Source organism: Morone saxatilis, unplaced genomic scaffold (genome assembly GCF_004916995.1).
Source record: "Morone saxatilis isolate NCDOM2014 unplaced genomic scaffold, NCSU_SB_2.0 Contig7, whole genome shotgun sequence".
Taxonomy (NCBI): Eukaryota; Metazoa; Chordata; class Actinopteri; family Moronidae; genus Morone; species Morone saxatilis.
This window is the reverse complement of record NW_023340246.1, coordinates 13,172,828-13,191,858: the sequence shown is the minus strand read 5'-3', so window position 1 is coordinate 13,191,858 and position 19,031 is coordinate 13,172,828. Positions and strand designations below refer to the sequence as shown.

At 39.0% G+C, this 19,031-nt stretch overlaps 2 protein-coding genes across 2 annotated transcripts in view; one reads left to right on the top strand and one right to left on the bottom strand.

The window, feature by feature from the left end:
- Nucleotides 1-2,179: 2,179 nt before the first annotated feature.
- chrm5b (cholinergic receptor, muscarinic 5b) lies at nucleotides 2,180-3,881 on the bottom strand. The gene has a single exon (XM_035678949.1). The coding sequence runs from the start codon at nucleotides 3,843-3,845 to the stop codon at nucleotides 2,328-2,330; it is 1,518 nt and encodes a 505-aa protein (XP_035534842.1). The 5' UTR covers nucleotides 3,846-3,881; the 3' UTR covers nucleotides 2,180-2,327.
- A 761-nt stretch (nucleotides 3,882-4,642) lies between these two features.
- Nucleotides 4,643-19,031, top strand: part of aven (apoptosis, caspase activation inhibitor) — a 32,132-nt gene continuing 17,743 nt past the window's right edge. Inside the window, exons 1-2 of the mRNA XM_035678084.1 lie at nucleotides 4,643-4,895; nucleotides 6,499-6,670. Coding sequence (XP_035533977.1) covers nucleotides 4,704-4,895; nucleotides 6,499-6,670 — 364 coding nt within the window. The 5' untranslated portion in view covers nucleotides 4,643-4,703. The remainder of the gene's footprint in view (nucleotides 4,896-6,498; nucleotides 6,671-19,031) is intronic.

Here is a 19,031-nt window from a genome sequence, read left to right as displayed (position 1 = left end):
AGCATCGGGAAGGTGTATGTGGGATGTGGCCATGTTTATGTTCATAGTGGAACAGTTGAGTTCTTTTGACAATAATGGAGGTTTATGACACAAGAATACACTATATCAAGCTTTGGCTACAGAGACGATACGTGGTAGCAGGATCAGTTCATTGTTGGTTTTGGTCTTTTCAGATGAATGTCACCAGATTCTTTCATAATACAGTTACATGTATTTTGTTTGCTGTAATGCAGAATGTCTGCACTAACATGGAGTCTCTGGACCAGTGAGACCCCTGATGACCTCTAGGATGTTCTACACTAGCAACAGTCATGCTATTTATGTTAACCAGTTAACCATGGCACGTTAGTTTTATTACTCAACTGTTGGAGCGGGTAATGATTTGCATCATTTCTCAAAAAAAGAATTTACAAACGAAATCAGATCAGATTCAACGCATTTGATGTTGAAAATGTTCATGCTGATAAAAAGTATAATCCTGTACTGTACTCATATCAGCACACACAGACTCACTTTCAATGAACTGCACAGACGGACAAAGAGCACAGATTCATTCACAAAGCCTCTGAGCAGAACAAAAGGCACAGAGTTTAGGGAGGTAACACACAACATTACATCATTAAAAGACATAGAAGTGCAATAATTTACAACAGCATCACTCATCCACCAGAGACAAGTTGCTTCAATAATCGTGTCCAAGTTTTTTTTGTTTTGTTGTTTTTTTTTTACAGTAATATGAATATTGACAGGAATAGCGGTGTGATCCATAAACAATCTCATATACAGTGTTTTGTTACAACTGTGAAACTAATGCAGCTGTAAATGTACAGATTAGCCCTTGAACACAAGAGCTAAGATAGAAAACAATAGAAAACATTCTCTAAACACTGATATACACTAAGCAACATTTACTATTTGTGAGGTGTAAAATCGGTGAAATATGTTCTGTATATCACTTTTCAACGTTTAAGCCTACAATATTTCTTTTATATACAGTGCAAGTGGGCAGTAGAACAAAGGAAGATTATATGAGGTTTTAAGGATAGGTTCAGTTGTTTACTCACATGCTACAGTATTCACTTTTAAAATATGTTGTTACTAATCCCTGCAATCATTCCTCCTGTCCACATCGGCCCTGAAGTGATTCCTTCATAGCGTGACTTCAATGTAAGGAATTGGGGACAAAATCCACAGTCGTCCTTACTATCAAAAAGCAAAAACTAATACAAGGCTTGAGGAATTTGTCTAAGTACACATCAAGCTGGTATCTTACAAATTTGCTGTGTTTTATTATGAAATTGGGTTAGTATCACGCCACTGCTCAATTAGAAGATATCCTGAAGTTTACAATACAGGTCGAAAGAGATAATTAAACTCAAGATTTAACATAGAGCTTATTAACTTATTGGCAATGAAGCTAGCAGCTTATACTTTCTAACAAAACCATACTGGTCCAATTGAGTTTTGAAGACAGATAAAGACATATATCAGTATAATTAGTATAGTATATATATTGAGAAAGAACTGCAGATGGAAAATGAATGTATAGAGAATATTATTTGATGTAGGAAGAAAGATGAGAACATTTTACCTTGTCACCCCGACCCATAATGTTATTCTATATGCTACCCTACTTTATACTGATTTACCATTGCACTCCTGTAACATTGTTGGACTCATGATGGACAGTTTCAAAATTAACGCAGCAGAACCAGGGATACTGTCTCTTTTTTTCCACACATTCTTCTTCCTTGTCAAAACCTGGTGCCTACGTCACCCACAATGCAACTCTACCGCTACCGATTCGGGTGTGTTATGCTAGTAATGGCTAATGTAGGCTGGAGCCACAAGCCTCAAGTCTGGTAAACTCACTTCCTTTTTTCATTTTTAAACTTGTAGTCTCTAGGCCCAACAAACGCTGACTTAAGTGACATCACTTGAGGCAAGTTATCAGACTTTGTGCAGCTCCCTCTGGAGCCACAAAAGCCTCTCTGTAACTTTTCCTCACACATCCCAGGACCTGTAAATATACTTTGACGTGTAAAAAAGGTTGAGTTAAATAGATGTCAAATAATTTGAACCCATTCTTTAACCTTTAACCTTTGTAAGAATGTGTAGCCACCTTCATGAGGTTTGTTTAATAATCTGGAACAGCAGTTTAAGTGCTGCATCAGGCTCAGCTCATTTTCCACCAACATTTTTTGTACTTTAACAAAAAAATCACATGCAGCACTTCATGCTGAAGATGACCACTGACTACAGTATATATCAAGAAAATCCACATGTGGGCAAAAGCAGTAGGTTGCCTCCAATACTGCAATGCCACATCAAGTCATTTTATTGTTGACATTTTGGTTTTGTCCACACCAGTACAGCTTGTCCTCGCCTCTCCTCCTCCTCCTCCACTGGCAGAGCAGGAGCATGCGGAAGGTCTTCTGAAAGGTCTTGTTGCAGAGGGCGTAACACATGGGGTTGATGGTGCTGTTGACGTAGCACAGCCAGTAGCCCAGGTGCCACAGGGACGTAGGGATACACTCGGCACAGAAAGTGGAGATGAGCACCATGATGTTGTAGGGCGTCCATGTGAGGATGAAGGCCAGGAGGATGGCACTGAGAGTCTGAGCCGCCTTCTTTTCCTTCACCAGCACATTCCTCTTCCTCTTGGTGATCTGGTTCTTCAGGACGGGGTCCATGGGTTTGGAGGTGGTGGAGGAGGAAGGGGAGGCGTTTTTGGTGGGCTGCTCTGCTTCAGGCAGGCAGGGTGGTGCAATCGTAGGATTGCCGTTTTTACCCTTTGAGCCAGGTTTGAACTTATAAGAGATGTGCTTTTTACTGTTCTTCTTTTGAGGACTGGAAAAATACTCAGTCATCTGCCCGTTCTTATTACTTTGTCCACTGCTTTGCTCTTTGAAAGATCCTTGTGGGGTATCTATTGAAACATGATGCTCCTCCTCATCAGATGAGGTGTAGCTGTTAAAGGAGGTGATCTGATCTGCTTTCACCCATGCATCATCTGATCTAGTGGTAGTTTTAGTGGCATTACTTTGGTTCGATGAAGACCAGGAGGCCTGACTCCGGTCTCTCCTCTCTCTGGTGAAATGAAAGCAAGAATGAATGATAGTTTTCTGTGGTTTAGTCCCCTCTAGAACATTTTCTGTTGCGAGCCCTTGCAGCTCCGCCAGATCTTTGGTCCGTTTCTGCGTCTCCTTGTAGATCCTACAGTAAAGGATAGTCATGACAGAGACGGGGATGTAGAAAGCAGCAATCGCTGTCCCAAATGTGATCACAGGCTCTGTTAAAAACTGGATCTGGCACTGGTCAGGAGACACTCTCTCTCCTACAAAGTACTGCCAGCACAGAATGGGTGGTGCCCAGAGGACAAAAGACACCAACCATGCAAGGCCTATCATGATGGCGGCTCTCTTTGGAGTCCTTTTAGCCCTGTAAGTCAGTGGCCTCGTGATGGAGAAGTACCTGTCAAAGCTGATGACGAGTAAGTTCATAACTGAAGCATTGCTGGCTACATAATCCACTGCCAGCCAGAGATCACAGGCGAGGTTTCCCAAGGACCAGTAACCCATCAGGATGTATGTGGTGTACAAGTTCATGGACAACACTCCTATGATGAGGTCAGCGAAAGCCAAACTCAGTAGGTAGTAGTTGTTTACAGTCTTCAGCTGGCTGTTGACTTTGAAGGACAGCAACACCAGCACGTTGCCAACAATAGTTATCAAGCTGACAATGGCCGACACTGTACCGATGGCCAGGGCCTCCCAAAGGCTGTGGGGAGCAACCTGGACATGTGATGCGTTGACAAAAGTGCTGTTTGGAGGATCTTCATCCATGGTGCTGTGTTATCTGTGTTACCGTTGACAGGTCAGAGAAAGGTGCCCCTTTGTGGCTCCATTAAGAGTTTTCCTGAAATAAAAAGAAAAACATTAATGAGACACAATTGTACAAAATAATTATTTGTCAATGTTTTTTCTTAAAACACGATAATCCCCTGTAGATACTGTATATCCTGTTATTTCCAAAACATGCTGTCATATACAGTACTGTAGTAGTAGTAGTATTAAGTTTATTTAAATACATGTCTAATACTTTACAGTTTTGCTATTTTGCAACAGATTAACCCACATTATTTGGTTGAGCTTATTTGCATTGTCAGCTTGCAAAATAGTCTGTTACTACTGAAATGCAAACAAATCTACTGAATCATTTGTGATTTTTACATATTATTTGCATATTTTTTATTCATAATAAAAAGTCTAATTCATGAGAGCTGAAAACAATAATAACATTGCATTTGTACCCTGCAGCTATTTTTTTATTCAAAATGTTTAATTTAATTTTTAAACATATTTATTATCCTAATTGTATAGACCCTATATATATTTCGTTATGGTGTAATTTATTTATATGTAGCCTGTTATATTGCCGGCATTTTTATATTGTTTATATATTATATATTGTTTAAACTTTATTTTCCAATAAAATAATTTAACACTTTTGACATTTAATTATGACATGTAAATTGTTTTTCTGTCTGTCTGTACTTCCGTCCACGATGTAAATCTTTTTGGTCGAAGTCAGAGTCGGAACCATGAAACGCCATTTTGTCATAGGACACCATTCAATGTAACACTCATTCCTCTCAACGCTGAGGTGTCACACGCTAAACTCTCCGGTCACAGTTGACAGCAATGGAGGTTAGATCGAGCAGAGGCAGAGGAGGCAGCTGGAGAAGAGGTGGCCGGGGTGGAAACGACAGCGACAGTTTTGGCGGTGAACACCGGGGCAGAGGGAGAGGAGGCCACCACCGCGGCCGGGGTAAAAGAGACCACTACCGCGGGCGAGGACGCGGGGGAGGCGCCCCTGCTCCGTTCCATCACCGGGTGAGAGAGCATGGAAGTAGCGTTCCCTAGGCTACCCTGTTATCCCGCTCCACCAAACCCCATTGAAAAAAATACTAATTTTGTTGTTGGGTCACTGAGAAAACACACACAGTTCTTAGACGACGAAGTCAAACTTAATAGGACCTCCTCTTCAACTCGGCCTAATTAGCACTCCTTACAATGTAATTGGCGGCAACGAAATACTCAGTGGAGGCTGGTACTGAGCGTTGTGGAAACTTTTACATAGTGGTGTTTTGTTTAAATAATGATACGCGTCGTCCATAACCCTGTGTATACTGTCAACGAGATAACTTCAGTGCTAAGTGAAAGGCAAAGTCATATGCTATGACGCCATTACGTTCAATAACTTTGCCAATATGTGACGTTTTCTTCCACACAACCAAAGCAGGGCCTCTGTAGCAAGTGGGATTTATACTCAATATAAACAGACACAGTACCATATACACCGGTAGACTGCTGTGCGTCAGACATGTGGATTTGTGTCTGCGTGATCACATCCACACTTCTCTACTGTACATGCATAATGCATATAATGAGATCCTGCGAGAGAAGCGTTTTAGGTGCATCATCGCAGTGATCAAGCACTTGAAATGTCTTCCACAGCACTAATAACATTATCTTTGTATGATCTGGGCCTTGGGATGAAGATAGAGTTCACTAGGATGTTCTGTCATTTGATGCTCCTGCCATGGTAACTACAGAATTAGAAGGGTAACAATAGGGGCTCTTGTGATTGCAATCATACAAATCTCCTTTGATACATAGGGGCTCCTTGATTGCAATCATGAAAATCTCCTTTGGTGCATCCATAGCTACCATGGGGTCTTTGATGATTATATTGTGTGTTTGTGAGTTTTGATAAGGGACCAGAAAAAAATTGAGCAAAACCACACTTTGTCTTCTTATGTTGCACATTTCCATGACAACATTATTAAAGGTTTGTGCAGCTTTGTGACAAAGCAGGAAGAAATCTATGACTCAGACAAATGTAATGAGTTCAGTTTTGACACAGGTTTCTCTGTTCTTTGTCATACAGTGTGATGTGCCATTTACCTTGACTCTTTTGTTAGACTTAGCTACCAATAATGAATGGGATATACTATTCATAGGTATGTTTTCATTAGTGTATAATCACCTGAAAATAAGAATCATTGTTCAGTTCAGCTCTGCAGTGTTCATCTCTTAATTCGATTGCAGGCAAAGGCTTCTTGTCTGTCCTATCCCTGTGTCCCACCCCAACTTCTTGTTTTTGAATAGGAAATAGAAAATAGTTGAATAAACCTGATTCTGATTCTGATTAATGGATGCATTTTCAAAAAACAGCTTCTTTTTATATAGTTTAGTATATAATATTCAGTTACATTACGTAGTGTTAGACTTACTGAAGCTCCATATAGGTCGAATTAACTAGGTGGAGTCCTCAGGCCTCAGTATGTAACAAAAGGAAAAACTTGTCAGACTGCCTAACGGTGTGCACTATTATTCCCATTTTAAGTGATCTTAGTCTCTGCTTTCTCTTATGATGGCAGGCTATCCTAAATCACACAATCCTAATGGTGTATCCCACCATGTTCTCCTGTAGGATCAAGATGAAGGGGACAACCTTCAGGAGGAAGATGACAGGATGGAGGTTTTCTCCAGGAGGAAACTGGAGTCAAACTGGGACCGTTATAAGGACTCAGAGAAGCAGGAGCCTGAAGATGACACGCCCACTCAGAGAGGAGCAGACTACCACGTCCTGCTGGAGTCAGCAGGTAAGGTCCGGCCGCAAAAAGCTGGAGGAGGTTTCATTTGTTTTGCTAACCACACCTGTAATGCTCAGTCAGCCCTCAGCAGGAGAGACCCGTCAGGCATCTGGAAATATTCCTATACTTTTTTTGGGCTTAGATTTATATTGATAAGGAATTTTAGTGAGAATTGTGTAAGTCAAGTAACAATGTGACAACATCCTGGTAGTACATTGACAAATAAATGAGTAGGGGATTGGATTTTTGGACTTCTTCAGTCATTTTCTGGGTTAGTGGCACAGTTAGCACAACAAAGAAAACAAAGCCAATTTACTCCAAAAGCTTGCTTCAGTTTACACAAATAAGTTTGCTCAGTTTTACTATTAATGATCAAACCATCACTTAATTAAAGGACTTTAAATTTGTGCATTAGCCTTTCTGAGACAATGACATGGAAACTCACTTTGTGTCAAATACTCCACTTAGTCTAATTGTACTTTTCTGAAGCTGTCCTAATTAGTTTGGAAATATCTGTTATCTTGATATTTAATTGCTGTGTATGGACACTGCTGTCAGATGAAAGCATAGAAGATCCTTGTTTGTCTTTGTTCACTAATTTCAGCCTCAGTGGTCAGTGTTTGGTCCCCTGGGCTTTAAACAGTCTCATCCCTGTTTCTGTTCATATTTCTTTCCCCAAAGGAACATGTGTAAGAAAGCTCAGTGTTATCTTATTAGATCTTGAGATTTCTTCACAGTTAGGAGTAATTCTGAGCAACAACCCTGATGTGGGATATTGTGATATTTAACTGAAGTTGGGTTAAATAGAGCATAGGGTCAACACCCTAAATCTGTTAAATGTTTTGCCAAAATCTTATTTTTAAAGACGAAAGACATGGAAGCAGGCTAGGTTTCCTTTTTTTTTAGCCAAAGTAAGTGATGTGTGGCAAATTTTGGCAAATTGGCAATAAAAGTATGCCGAATTAGCTATTAGAACTTCTTATCTCAAATGTGATGATTCTCAGGCAAGTTCTGCAGTTTTAAGGAGTGTCTTTTTTTTCTATGATTTCTGGATTTCTGGCCATTTATTCACAATCGACATCAGAGATAATGATATCATTAGAAAGAATAAGTCACCCGGAATCTAAAAGTATGTGTATCATGTCTTGTGTGTTCTGAGTTATGACTCCAAAAAGGAGTACTGGGCGTTTTTAAAGTACCTTAACTGCCTCCATGAGCTGTGTGTCACAGTCACTACTGTAGCTCCAACTGCTGTCAATAAGCCGGCTAAACTACAATAACTAACTTTCCGTTTGTTTCCAGAACAACAGCATGAACCTGTCCCTTTTACCTCACTCAGTATCTTTGCCTCATGTCTCTCCCTCCAGTTTGTTGATTTGTAATCAGAAGCAGCCATTACAGTACATCACGCTACACTGGGTGTGGAAGAAGCATGTTGTCATCACTAGCTGGCAGTGCAAGTGGTATTATTAGACTGGGTGTAGTTACTCTTTGATGACAGCTGGTGTGGACTTTAAGTTTAAGATATAAGCAGATATATAAGATATAAGCAGGTGTTTGGTGCTGGTCAGTAATAGAAACCATCTAAAAAAGTTAACTGCAGTGAGCAGCTTCTCTTGTCTGATTTTAGCAACATTCACAGTTTCAGGTTTTGTGTAATGTGAAATATGAAACTTTTTTTCCTGGACTGATGGCAGTGAGTGCAGTATTCCTGACCTGAAACGTCCCTCTACTCCTGGACTTTATTTATTTGCATTTATTTTCATGGACTATTTGGATTATTTCTGTCTAATCTATTTCAAAAGCAACACACACCCCTGGTAGTTTGGCTTCAGTCTGTGTGTTACTGTCTAGCTGGATTTTTGCTTTGTTAGTCAGCTCCATCAGATGTGCTGAATAATAGAACTGTGATTGGTCAGTTTAGGCTGCTTACTGTAGGTTTTCTCCTGCATCTCTCTGATGCCTTTAAAGATTGTTTATTGTGAAAAAACACAGAGAAAGTGGAATAAAGGCTCAGTCATCGTCTTTACGTTGAGGCTGTTGAACTTAGTTATTGATTTTATTGATTGATTTAAGTAATTTATCCAGCATAAAGGGCAAACATTTGATCGTCCCAGCTTCTCAAATGTGAATATTTGCTGGTTTTCTCTTTTTTTAAATTTCTTAAATTAATCATACTAAACAGGGAAAAAAACAGGCAATTTGAAGATGTCACCATGGGCTCTAGGAAAGTGGTGAAAGTAATGTTTCACTTTTATCTGTCATTTTATACTCTAAACAGTTAATTGAGTATTAAGTGTCTGATGAACTAGAAGAATATAAACATGATAAGTAGTATTAACTTTAACAGAAGGTTCAGTATCTGTTTTTCAGTAGTTAATGAACAAAAAACTGTATTTGTGATCTGGCTGAATTTCCAGTGCAAACCTTCACCTATATACTCTATATGATTTATTTTCATTATTGATTAATGTGCACATTGTTGTCGTTATAAAAAGTTAATCGTTGTAAATGTTATCACAGTCCAAGGTGACGTCATCAAATGTCAAAAATCCCCAAATGTTAACTTTAAAATGTTATACAAATAAGCAGGAAATCTTTATATTTGAGAGGCTGAAAAAAAGCATTTTTATTTGATAAGATAATATTTTATAAGGAATGCCGTGTACGGCCTGCTAATGTAGTGTGTGTGACTGAGTGGATTTCATAACATATTGCTGCAGACAGTATTAGCACGAGTTGTGGTTTAAAAAATGTTTGGTTTCATATTATCTCATGTTGGATCATTTGGATTTTATAAATCAACAGGATGTGATATGGGTATTAAGATGCCATTATTCAAAGTAGGGGTACACCAACACATTGGCCTTGTTTTAATTAACCAAAGTCAACCAGTGATTTTGTTTTTTACTTATGTGATTTAGTTTCCTTTTTTACTACAATGGCATATAAATGAACTGGAAAGTATGTAAATGAATTCCTTTAAATGCCTGTTGTGGGTTGAAGATGAGAGTATCTTTATATCAGCAACAGGTCAAATAAGAAATGTGAAAGTGGTCGCTCGTAATGACAAGCGTACAGAATTATGAGCCGACTCTGCAGTCCCACTCGTATCTGTGGAGCATTTTAGTGTTTTTCAGCTCTTTGTGTTGGTTGGCCCACAGCTTCTCTGTTTTGTTTCAGCCTCACAGTTTTCATCAGCGTTATTTTCAGCCACAACAGGCAGCCGTGAAAAAACAACCCACTGTGTGCTACTCATCCAACACCAAACAACAGCCAAAGTTAGCAACTATCTGGTGGACAAAGTGGATCATTTAGCACCTTCACAGCCAGATATTTACTTCAGGAGCTGGAAAGTTGAAGTGAATACTGGACATTACATTCATCAGGTTGTCATAAACACAACTCCGGTTGAATGCTAATGTTGCTCTGTGTCGGCTGGACGTGTAAATAGGTAACTGTTTACCATACCAGCTTTATAGGGTTATAATATATCTCTGTTGCGTTTACAGCTTGTTACACTTCCTCCATGGCAATGCATTGTTTTTCAGAGGCTTCGGGTTATGGAAACATAATAAAATTCTGTAAGCTACTATGACAATAATTTTCTGGCATTAAAATGAAGACAAAAAATAAACTTTTATAATCAGAAGCAGTTACATGTGAGGCAGAAACCTCCTTTCTACTACAACAGAACCCAATCAAACAGGAGATAAAGTTCATAGTGAAGCATTAGAGAAAAAGCTCAGGTTTATGAGACAAACGTATGATGATCCAAACGCTGCAACCTTGGAGATTATGCAAGCAACAAGCTGAAAATTCATCAAATAAGAGTCCCTGAAACGAACAAAATAACACGATGGCATTTAAAAAGTGTTTGAGACATATTACAAGTCCTTGTACACTCAGCTGGACAAGGTGGACATACAATAAAGCAATTTTTAAACCAATTAGATCTTCCCTCTTGTGGAAAATTGCACAATGATGAACTCACAAAAGAAAATCTATTGAGGAAATTGAGCAAGCAATCTCCAGTCTGAAAGCAGGCATATCACTGGGTGCCAATGGGTTCCCATCCGAGTGCTCAATGAGAGAGCGAGTAACACCCTTAATCTGCGAGTGCTTCAAACACATTCTAAATCCAATCAGTGGGGCCAAACGTTTCGAAATCACAATTACAAATGATATGCATCCATATTGGGTAAGAGGATGGAGGAGCTGACATAAGGCACTAACGAATAAATAATAAAATGTATTGTTAGTGATATAATCAGATCAGATTTTACGCTATTGCCCACCCCTAGCAACAAGGCAAATACAAGACGCTAGCTTCTTAAAGAACCTCACACCCTGAAACAGTGGATAGATATTAAACAGCGTGTGCTGTATGGAACGTAGGACATTCAGTTTGAGGTTACAGAAAGAAAAGGGAGAAGAAACTATAGTAAATGTGTAACTGTGAAAAAATAAAAGCAGATATGAATGAAAGTGTACCATTTCCTGTGTAAATCATCAAATGTAACTGGGTGACCTCATGTTTGTTATGATATACAACAAAAAATAAAGTATATAGAAAAAAAAGAGTTGGCCACATTTGGACCAAAACTCTGAATTGCTGAATTCAAAATGCTATTAAATGCAGACTGTATATTATTCAGCATAAAGCAAAAGTTTATCCAGGAGTTGATGCTGACAATCTGTGAAGGACCCTGACTTGCTTGTGTTTTTAGGAGAAAGTTAGGAGGCCATTTTTATCTCAGGATGAGTGTTTAAGCAGCTAACTGTTTTTATAGCCTTGTTGTTTTTTTTTCTCTCACGCCATTAGAAAGTTAGAGAGTGTTACAGCGGTGTGTCTCTCTCCCCTTCTCTTGTAGCGTAAATGCCAAAGGTTCTCCTGTGAGTTGTTTGACTCTCTCTGTGTTTTGCCCACATTGTCAGATTAGTCATGCCGTACAGCAAGAGGCTGCCGCTCTCTAGAGGATACTTAATTGTACGTGGGAGGCAGCGCTTTCAAGAGTCGTTTTTCTGGCCAATTAAGGTAGCCGTGAAATCAGGAATTTGCCACAGAAACCTCCCTTTTCCTCTTGGCTGAAGTTATTATAGAATACTTTTTAATGCGTATCTAAGGTGAAGTGTTGAAGTGTTATTCTGTTTGTTTTGTTTGATTCGGCAGGATGTACAGGTCAGAAGTACGTGCAGATGTGATGTATTTCTGGATAGAAATGGCCTAGAGCAGCAATTCTTACGAGATTCCCAGAGCAGAGAGTTCGAGAGCAGAGCTATGCATACCGTGTGTTGGAGGCGTATGACATGAGTGAGACTATGGGCTGATTTTACTCAAAAAGATAAAATGTGTTTTCCTACGCCACAAAGCAGTATGTCATTATCTAACTACAAGGATGCTGCCTGTCATAAGGAAACGCTTTTATCTCACAATGTTGCCATCCTCTGTTGTCAGAGCCGAGCACATATGAACAACCTAAAACGAGGCTGTATAAATATATATCTGAGTGGGTGGGGATTGTTTTGTTTCTGACATTAAAGGGCAGGAAGCATTGAAGTTTTGTTAAAGTGAGACAATGTAACTTTTGAAAGAAGGTCTATACAGCTGAAACAAGTGGATTAGTTGATGAGTTGATTAGTTGACTTAGTCTGCAGTCTCGTTCCAGCTTCTGAAATCTATAAAATTGCTGCCTTTCTTTGTTTTCCGTGATAGTAAACTTAACATCTTTGGATTTTTGGACTCTCACTTGGTCAATCAGATCAAACATGGAAGTCAAATATGTAAAGTTGCACAAATTGTAATGCTCATTTTCTCACTATTGTACACACATTGTATAGACTGCAATGCTGAGTCCTTACCACAGCGGCCCAAGTTCGATTCCAGCCTGTGGCCCTTTGCTGCATGCCATCCCTTATCTCTTTCTATCCTCTATTCCATTCTAAAATAAATAAATAAAAATACAACAACTTTACTAAGTTTAATATTTATTTTGGCTCTCGCACTTTGTCAGCTATGACCTGTCACGTTTGTTAGTTACAATGTACAAGATATTGCAGCCTAACTGACATTACAGAGTCAGTGTGTTGACTTTATGACCTCTCTTACACTACAAATAAGCATTTAACATTATCATATTATCACTTGTGGCCACATAGGCTCACTTTAATAATTATGGTAACATATATTACTACACTGATTTCGCAGTAGATTCCTACATATAAATGAGAGTGGCGTGGAAAGGACCTATGGCTTTATAGTGTGGTATCAACTGGGTTAAATTTGGCACAAAATGTGTTGCTTTACAGCACGAAAGGAAAATTGAAGGTGTGTTGTTCTAGCACAAATTGAGCAGAAAACTTTCAAAATCTTTTGCTGTGGCAGAGAATCTCTTCCAGCTTGCAGTGAGTAGAAATACATCTGTCAACACCTTTTACACTTACGTGATTGGACACCTCTGAAATGTGAAAACAAAGTGGAAAATTGGAGTGGAGATGCTGGTCTACTTTGACAGAGAGAACATCTTCAAGTTCCGTTTTGACTGGCAAGAGCTACTGTTGCATCACAACTCCAGTGCCAGGCGCAACAGATGGAGAGAGGCAGTGATTTTCTGGCTCAACAGTAGGCCAGGAATAACTATAAATAAAGCTGTTATTCATCTAAAATTATGATTTCAATGTTCAACACTTTGATTTAAAAATTGTGATTCTAATATGAAATGTTAAAATATGAGGCAGCACCTATATGCTGTATGAGTCTGAACAACATCTAAAATGTTTACAAGAGGTCTTTAAAGTGCATCTACTGTACAGCTGGGTCAACTTCATCTGGTAATGAGAATTAATAAGTTAGTTTTAATATATTTGTTAAATATATTTAAAACTCGTAAAGAGTCACCAATAGCAATACAAATAAAAAATAACAAAATATGGATATAGGAGGGTTCTGCCCAACAGCAATGATATACAAAATATAATCAACAAATAAACTCTTGTATTAAAGTGAGGAACACATTAATGCATCAACAATTTAATATATATTGTTATGAAAGGAACAACAATTACTTTAACTTTTGTTATATTTTCATGCTAATACTTCTGTAATTCTACTCGCGTACAATTTTGAACGCAGGACTTGTAACAGAGTATTTCGACACTGAAATATTGCTAGTTTTATTTAAGTAAAAGTTGTGAGTACTTCCCCACCACTGGCACTATAATATCAAATATGCTCTAACTGTGGCCCATACATCCCACTCCTCATTCTTACAGCCTAAAGATGTTCTAGTGCAGAACCTGTCACTGTTGTTTATATACTCTCCATTTATATAACCTCAGTTTGTTTATATTTCAATTTGACTATTTCTTCTGTTGAATGTATCTATATGAATTTGCTGCTGGGAGTGACTCAGTTTTCCCTCAAAGAGCATTCAAGTTTCACCTCATCTCTGCCTGTATTAATTCATTAATGAATTAATTCACAAAGATACAAATTAATACACAATTGGCGACTGGGAAATTTAAGATCAAGATCTTTAAAGACGTCTATAAAGACGAATTTGCCTTGCTCGTCTATTTTAAGAAATATAATTGAGTCGTTGGGCATACAGTGGTTGAGTTTCTGTTTGCAATAGCTACATTGAAGGTTCTACTGTACTCAGTGTGATTAGAAAAAATGGAGCCTGACAGGGAAATTATGTAAACAGACTGTTTGATTTGAATTGAAGGTCATGTTGATTTCTGTTGTTTTGTGGCCTCCTGGATGGCTATTATGTAGCCCCACTGTTTGTCCAAACATCCCAAGTGCTTTTAGCGTTCATGTGTTTTGATTGACTCTGATTACATCTTCTATTGCATTCAATACTAAGAATTCAACATGTTAGGAGGCGAGGATGCAGTAGATATTGTTTCATGAATGTGGAATCCGGACTGAGGTTACTTTTCAAGGATGACATTTTAGCGCTTTTGATATCTGAAATATTTCAAGACAAGCAAATTTAAAAAACGCTTTTGTGCAGAAAGATTTTTTTATTGCCTTGAGAATTTCAGTAGTCATAAAGCAGAGAGGATTTTAGTGAACGGCGACTTTATTGTTCAAATAAAACACAACAAGGTGCTGTGAAGCCTTAAGAAATGAATTGTCGACTGTTTGGCAACCAGAATGTGATTTTAGTTTGTCAGGTCTCAGTCCTTGCATTGTTGGGGGTTGATTGTGCTGTTGCTATGGGTAATGCACACATGGTGCAGTTCGTGTGCGTTAGTGTGTGTGTGCCCATGTCTCTGTATGACTTGGGGGAATTGCTGGGCAGTTATTTACATCCTAACACGGTCATCTATCTGTACACATTAACACAGGGATCAATCCTCCTCCCCCGCAGCCGTAGTTTACCAAGGCCGCTAATGGGCACCTATCAAGGCTCAATCATAATGAGACAAAAGGAAATCGCATTAGAGCTTCAGTGATTCAGCTAACTAGATTGACAAACACAAGGACGTTTTCCTAACTGAGATGAATAGTCCCAATCATGCCATTAATTTATATGTTCCGGTGTCGTTATGGATACTTGATTAGCCATCTATACTGGAGGAGACTGGCGTCAAAGCAGAGGAATGAGGCTGGTCATGTACTGTCTGGTTGGCAAAAATAGGAAACAAAGCATTACAGGTGCTTGGTTTGGTTTCCCTGCAATTGCTTATTATGATTAAGCCAGTGGAGGATGGTATGAGGCTGAGTAAAGCAGCAGGTGTATCATAGACACTTTACTGAGATCATCCCACAGAGCAGTCTACCCACTTTCATCCTTAAATACCTGTGCCATTGTTCGAGTGTCAATATGTTAACTTGTCAGGGTTCATTTTAGGACTGCAGTTATTTTTATTATACGTTAAACTGCAATATAACTTCTCAATTGACTGGTAAATGGTTTAAGTCTATAAAAATGTCAGGAAACAGTAAAAGGTGCCATAGGTTATGTCTTCAGATTGCTTCTTTTGACCGACCAACAATCCAAAACCCCCAAATATTCCATTTATAATCATAAAACAAAAAGGATAAACAACAAACTTCTAGAATTTACTTAAAACAGTTACCTCAATACCAAATCTCCATTATTGATTATTCTGCCATTTATTTTCATGATTAAACAATTATTTGTTGTAAATTATTTTAGAAACGAGTCAAAGATGCCCCTCATAATTTCCCAGAGCTGAAGTTGATGTCTTCAAATGTATTGTTTTGTCCAATTTATCATCCAAATCTAATGATATCCAGTTAACTACAGAGCTGCAACAATTATTCGAGTATTAGGCGAAAAAAAATGAATCAGTAACTATTTGATAATAGATTAAGTAATCTTTCACGCAAAAATACTGAACATTTGCTGTGACATTTTAGTAAACTCTCACTCACAGACACACACACATCTTTATTTGGGTTTTGACATTTGTCGAACAAGATAAGACATTTGATGATGTCACCACTATCTAGGTTAGTGATGGACATCTTTTTTTTTTTGCTGTTTTCTGACATTTTATAGATAAATCAATTAATTTACAAAATAATCTGCAAATTATTTAATAATAAAAAATAACCTGAAATTGCAGCAGTTGCAGAAATCTTAACATTTAACAATTGATATTGAGCTAATTTTTGGCATTTAAATAAAAATGTATGTATAATTATTTAAATAGCTGTTTTTTGACAATCAACTAAATGCTTCTAGCAATTTTAAAACTAATTTGGACAAAGCTCATCGTGTTTGTGCCTTCAAGTATACAGTGGCACAAGTGTCGGGATGCCAGTCATGTGACTTGTCATCCCCATGGTTTTTAATGATACCTTAAATCAAATCATCTCACTCCTTGTACCTCCCACTTTTCCCTGAGTAAAAAATCTACGCACACACACAGACACACACAGACACACACACAGACAGAGCATTGTTACGCACCCATACTCAAACTTACTGAAGCATTTTTAAGCTTCAGGATCAATTTAATAACCTTTTTGTGGGTGTCAAAAGCTACTCTTTTAAAACCACATTGTACAAAATGTTCTGCGGCGCTCCGAGTCTCAACTATAAAAGCGCTGCTGACAACTGATGAACCCCAGCACTTGTTCCATGATTCATTCAATATAGTAACTCAAGCTACATTTACTGCTCAGTAATAAAAAATGTATGATATTAGAATTTATAATATGATTTTACTGAACAGTGAGTAGGGTCAGTTGATAGCTGCTCCTGTGAACTGTTTAATTTCCTGCCATAACAGACACATCAAACAGAATACATACTCACCCTGTGTGGCTCTGACAAAACACAATCCTCCAACGTTAAATGGGCGTTCGGCAGGTCTTTGATACGCTGTTTTTCCTTTACTCCTTCTTCAGTCTGGCAGAGTTCTGTCAGTTTCTCCTCCCTGTGTCTTTCTCAGCTCTGTACGTCTTCTCTCTGTTTCCCTCTCACAGCTTTTGCTTCACACCTTCCCTCGCTGGCTCACTCTTCCCCTCCCCTGTTCCCTCTTGCTGACTTTTTTTTTTCCCTCTGTGCTCCTCTCTCCAACGAGGTGAAAAACGCACTTGTCAAATACAGGTAGGTCATCACACCGTCTCTCATCCTCATCAGTTGCTAAGTACGAGGCGCTTTGATGCAAACAAGTTTTTCAGCATCGTCGTGTTTTACTGTATAGCTCCTGAACGCTCCGGTCTCTTTCTGAGATGGTAAATGCAACAGCTGTTCAGTGTCAATGTCCATGTGACAGAGCAGCTTAGGTGCCTCGTTGGTCCTGTTCAGACCCTTTTCACAGAAGGGTGAATTACTGGAAACGGCTCCTGGTCCTCAGCAGTGATAATCAAGCAAAGATCTCATCAAAGCTTTTTCTTTTTCACCGAAGATCAACTCTTGAGCTCAACATCCCCTGAGGAATCGTTGGAAGCAGCAAAAGTCACAGTTTTTCCACTCTTTTTGCAAAGTTTGAGCGACTCCACCGGCAAAGAAAGCAGAGTCAAGCTTCTTCGATCCTCCAGATTTAAAGACTTTTTATCTCCTACCAGGCTTGTGTTTGCTGCCTCTGATAAAGCTGCTTGGGTGTACGCTGCACTAAACGTCCCCACCAACACGCAGCTTCAGCTGTGAGCCACTATTAGGAGAAATTCCCACATGGCCGGAAGCCTCATCCTGTATCGGAGCACTGAGCAACATGTAAGAGGAGGAAGGAAGAGGTGAGGAGGTGGAGGAGTAGGATGAAGCAGAGGGGGGAGGAGCCGGAGGAGGAGTCGATGCGGGTGTCATCAGCAGTTGGGAAAGGACCGGTTGTTTGCCTTTGCATCTTCAGTGCTTACAGCTGTATGTCTTCATCAGAGAGGAAATGCATTCACACAACTGCCGGCTCCTCAAACAGCCTCACATGTCCCACTTCATGGTGACTTGGTTAATCCCCCGATGTGTTTGATCGTGCACCCTCTTTAGAGCAGGGTGTAGAAGCAGTCGGTGCTGGTTGGTGGAGTTTTTAAACTGCTTTCAGTTTCCCAGGAAATCTCAAATGGCTCTACTGGTCTTATCGTTCGTTATTTTCGGTGTGTGCTTTTGGTGTGTCCTTCCCTGTTCAAATAAGCTTCTATCTGTAGATTTAACTATAGAGGGAGCACACGAAATTCAGATTTTCATAAGTTGAGAAATACATTTTCTTTATGTAAATTATGTTAGGGGAAAGCAGAAAGGAAAGGTATTGCATTAAGGGGATGTCTGAGAGGATATCTGCTGTGTGATATGACCATAGACATGGACGTAGTCTCTGTGATTTTACCCATAGGTTTCTGAAGAGCTGTAGTAAAGCTCAGTGTGGCTCTGGCCGTCGCCTTCTTGGCAGTTCTGACTCCGCCGGCTGATCCAAAAATGCCAAAGACGTGGAAACGTGGGTGTAGCTGAGGCGGGCTGAATAAAGCCTGGTTACTGAAAACAGCCGCCTTTGAGGGCACCCACCTGTCACTGAAAGTGGTCATACCCTTAATTATGCATAATAATAAACATATTCAGTAGTTAACACTTTTTAAGGATTTATTTACTTTAAAATGATACCAAAATGATGTATTTCACATCTGTTGCGACTATCAAAATAGTTAAAATTATAAATGGATATAAATAACACTATAAATAAGAGAGCGCTTCTCCCCCTTATCTATCTGTATCAAGGAATGAATTTCTGAACCCGTCAATTTAAATAAAATAAGGCCTGCGAGATAATCATAGTATCAGTTCCAGGAGTATACATATCATTATGAGGATGAGGAGAAACATGAAAACATCAGTAGCCAGAGATTGATCTATTATTGACAAGAAGCTAGCTATTGAGAATTGCCTGGGCCATTAAA

What these genes read in the sequence shown, in the direction of transcription:
- chrm5b (XM_035678949.1), bottom strand. Translation starts at nt 3,845, where the DNA reads ATGGATGAAGATCCTCCAAACAGCACTTTTGTCAACGCATCACATGTC.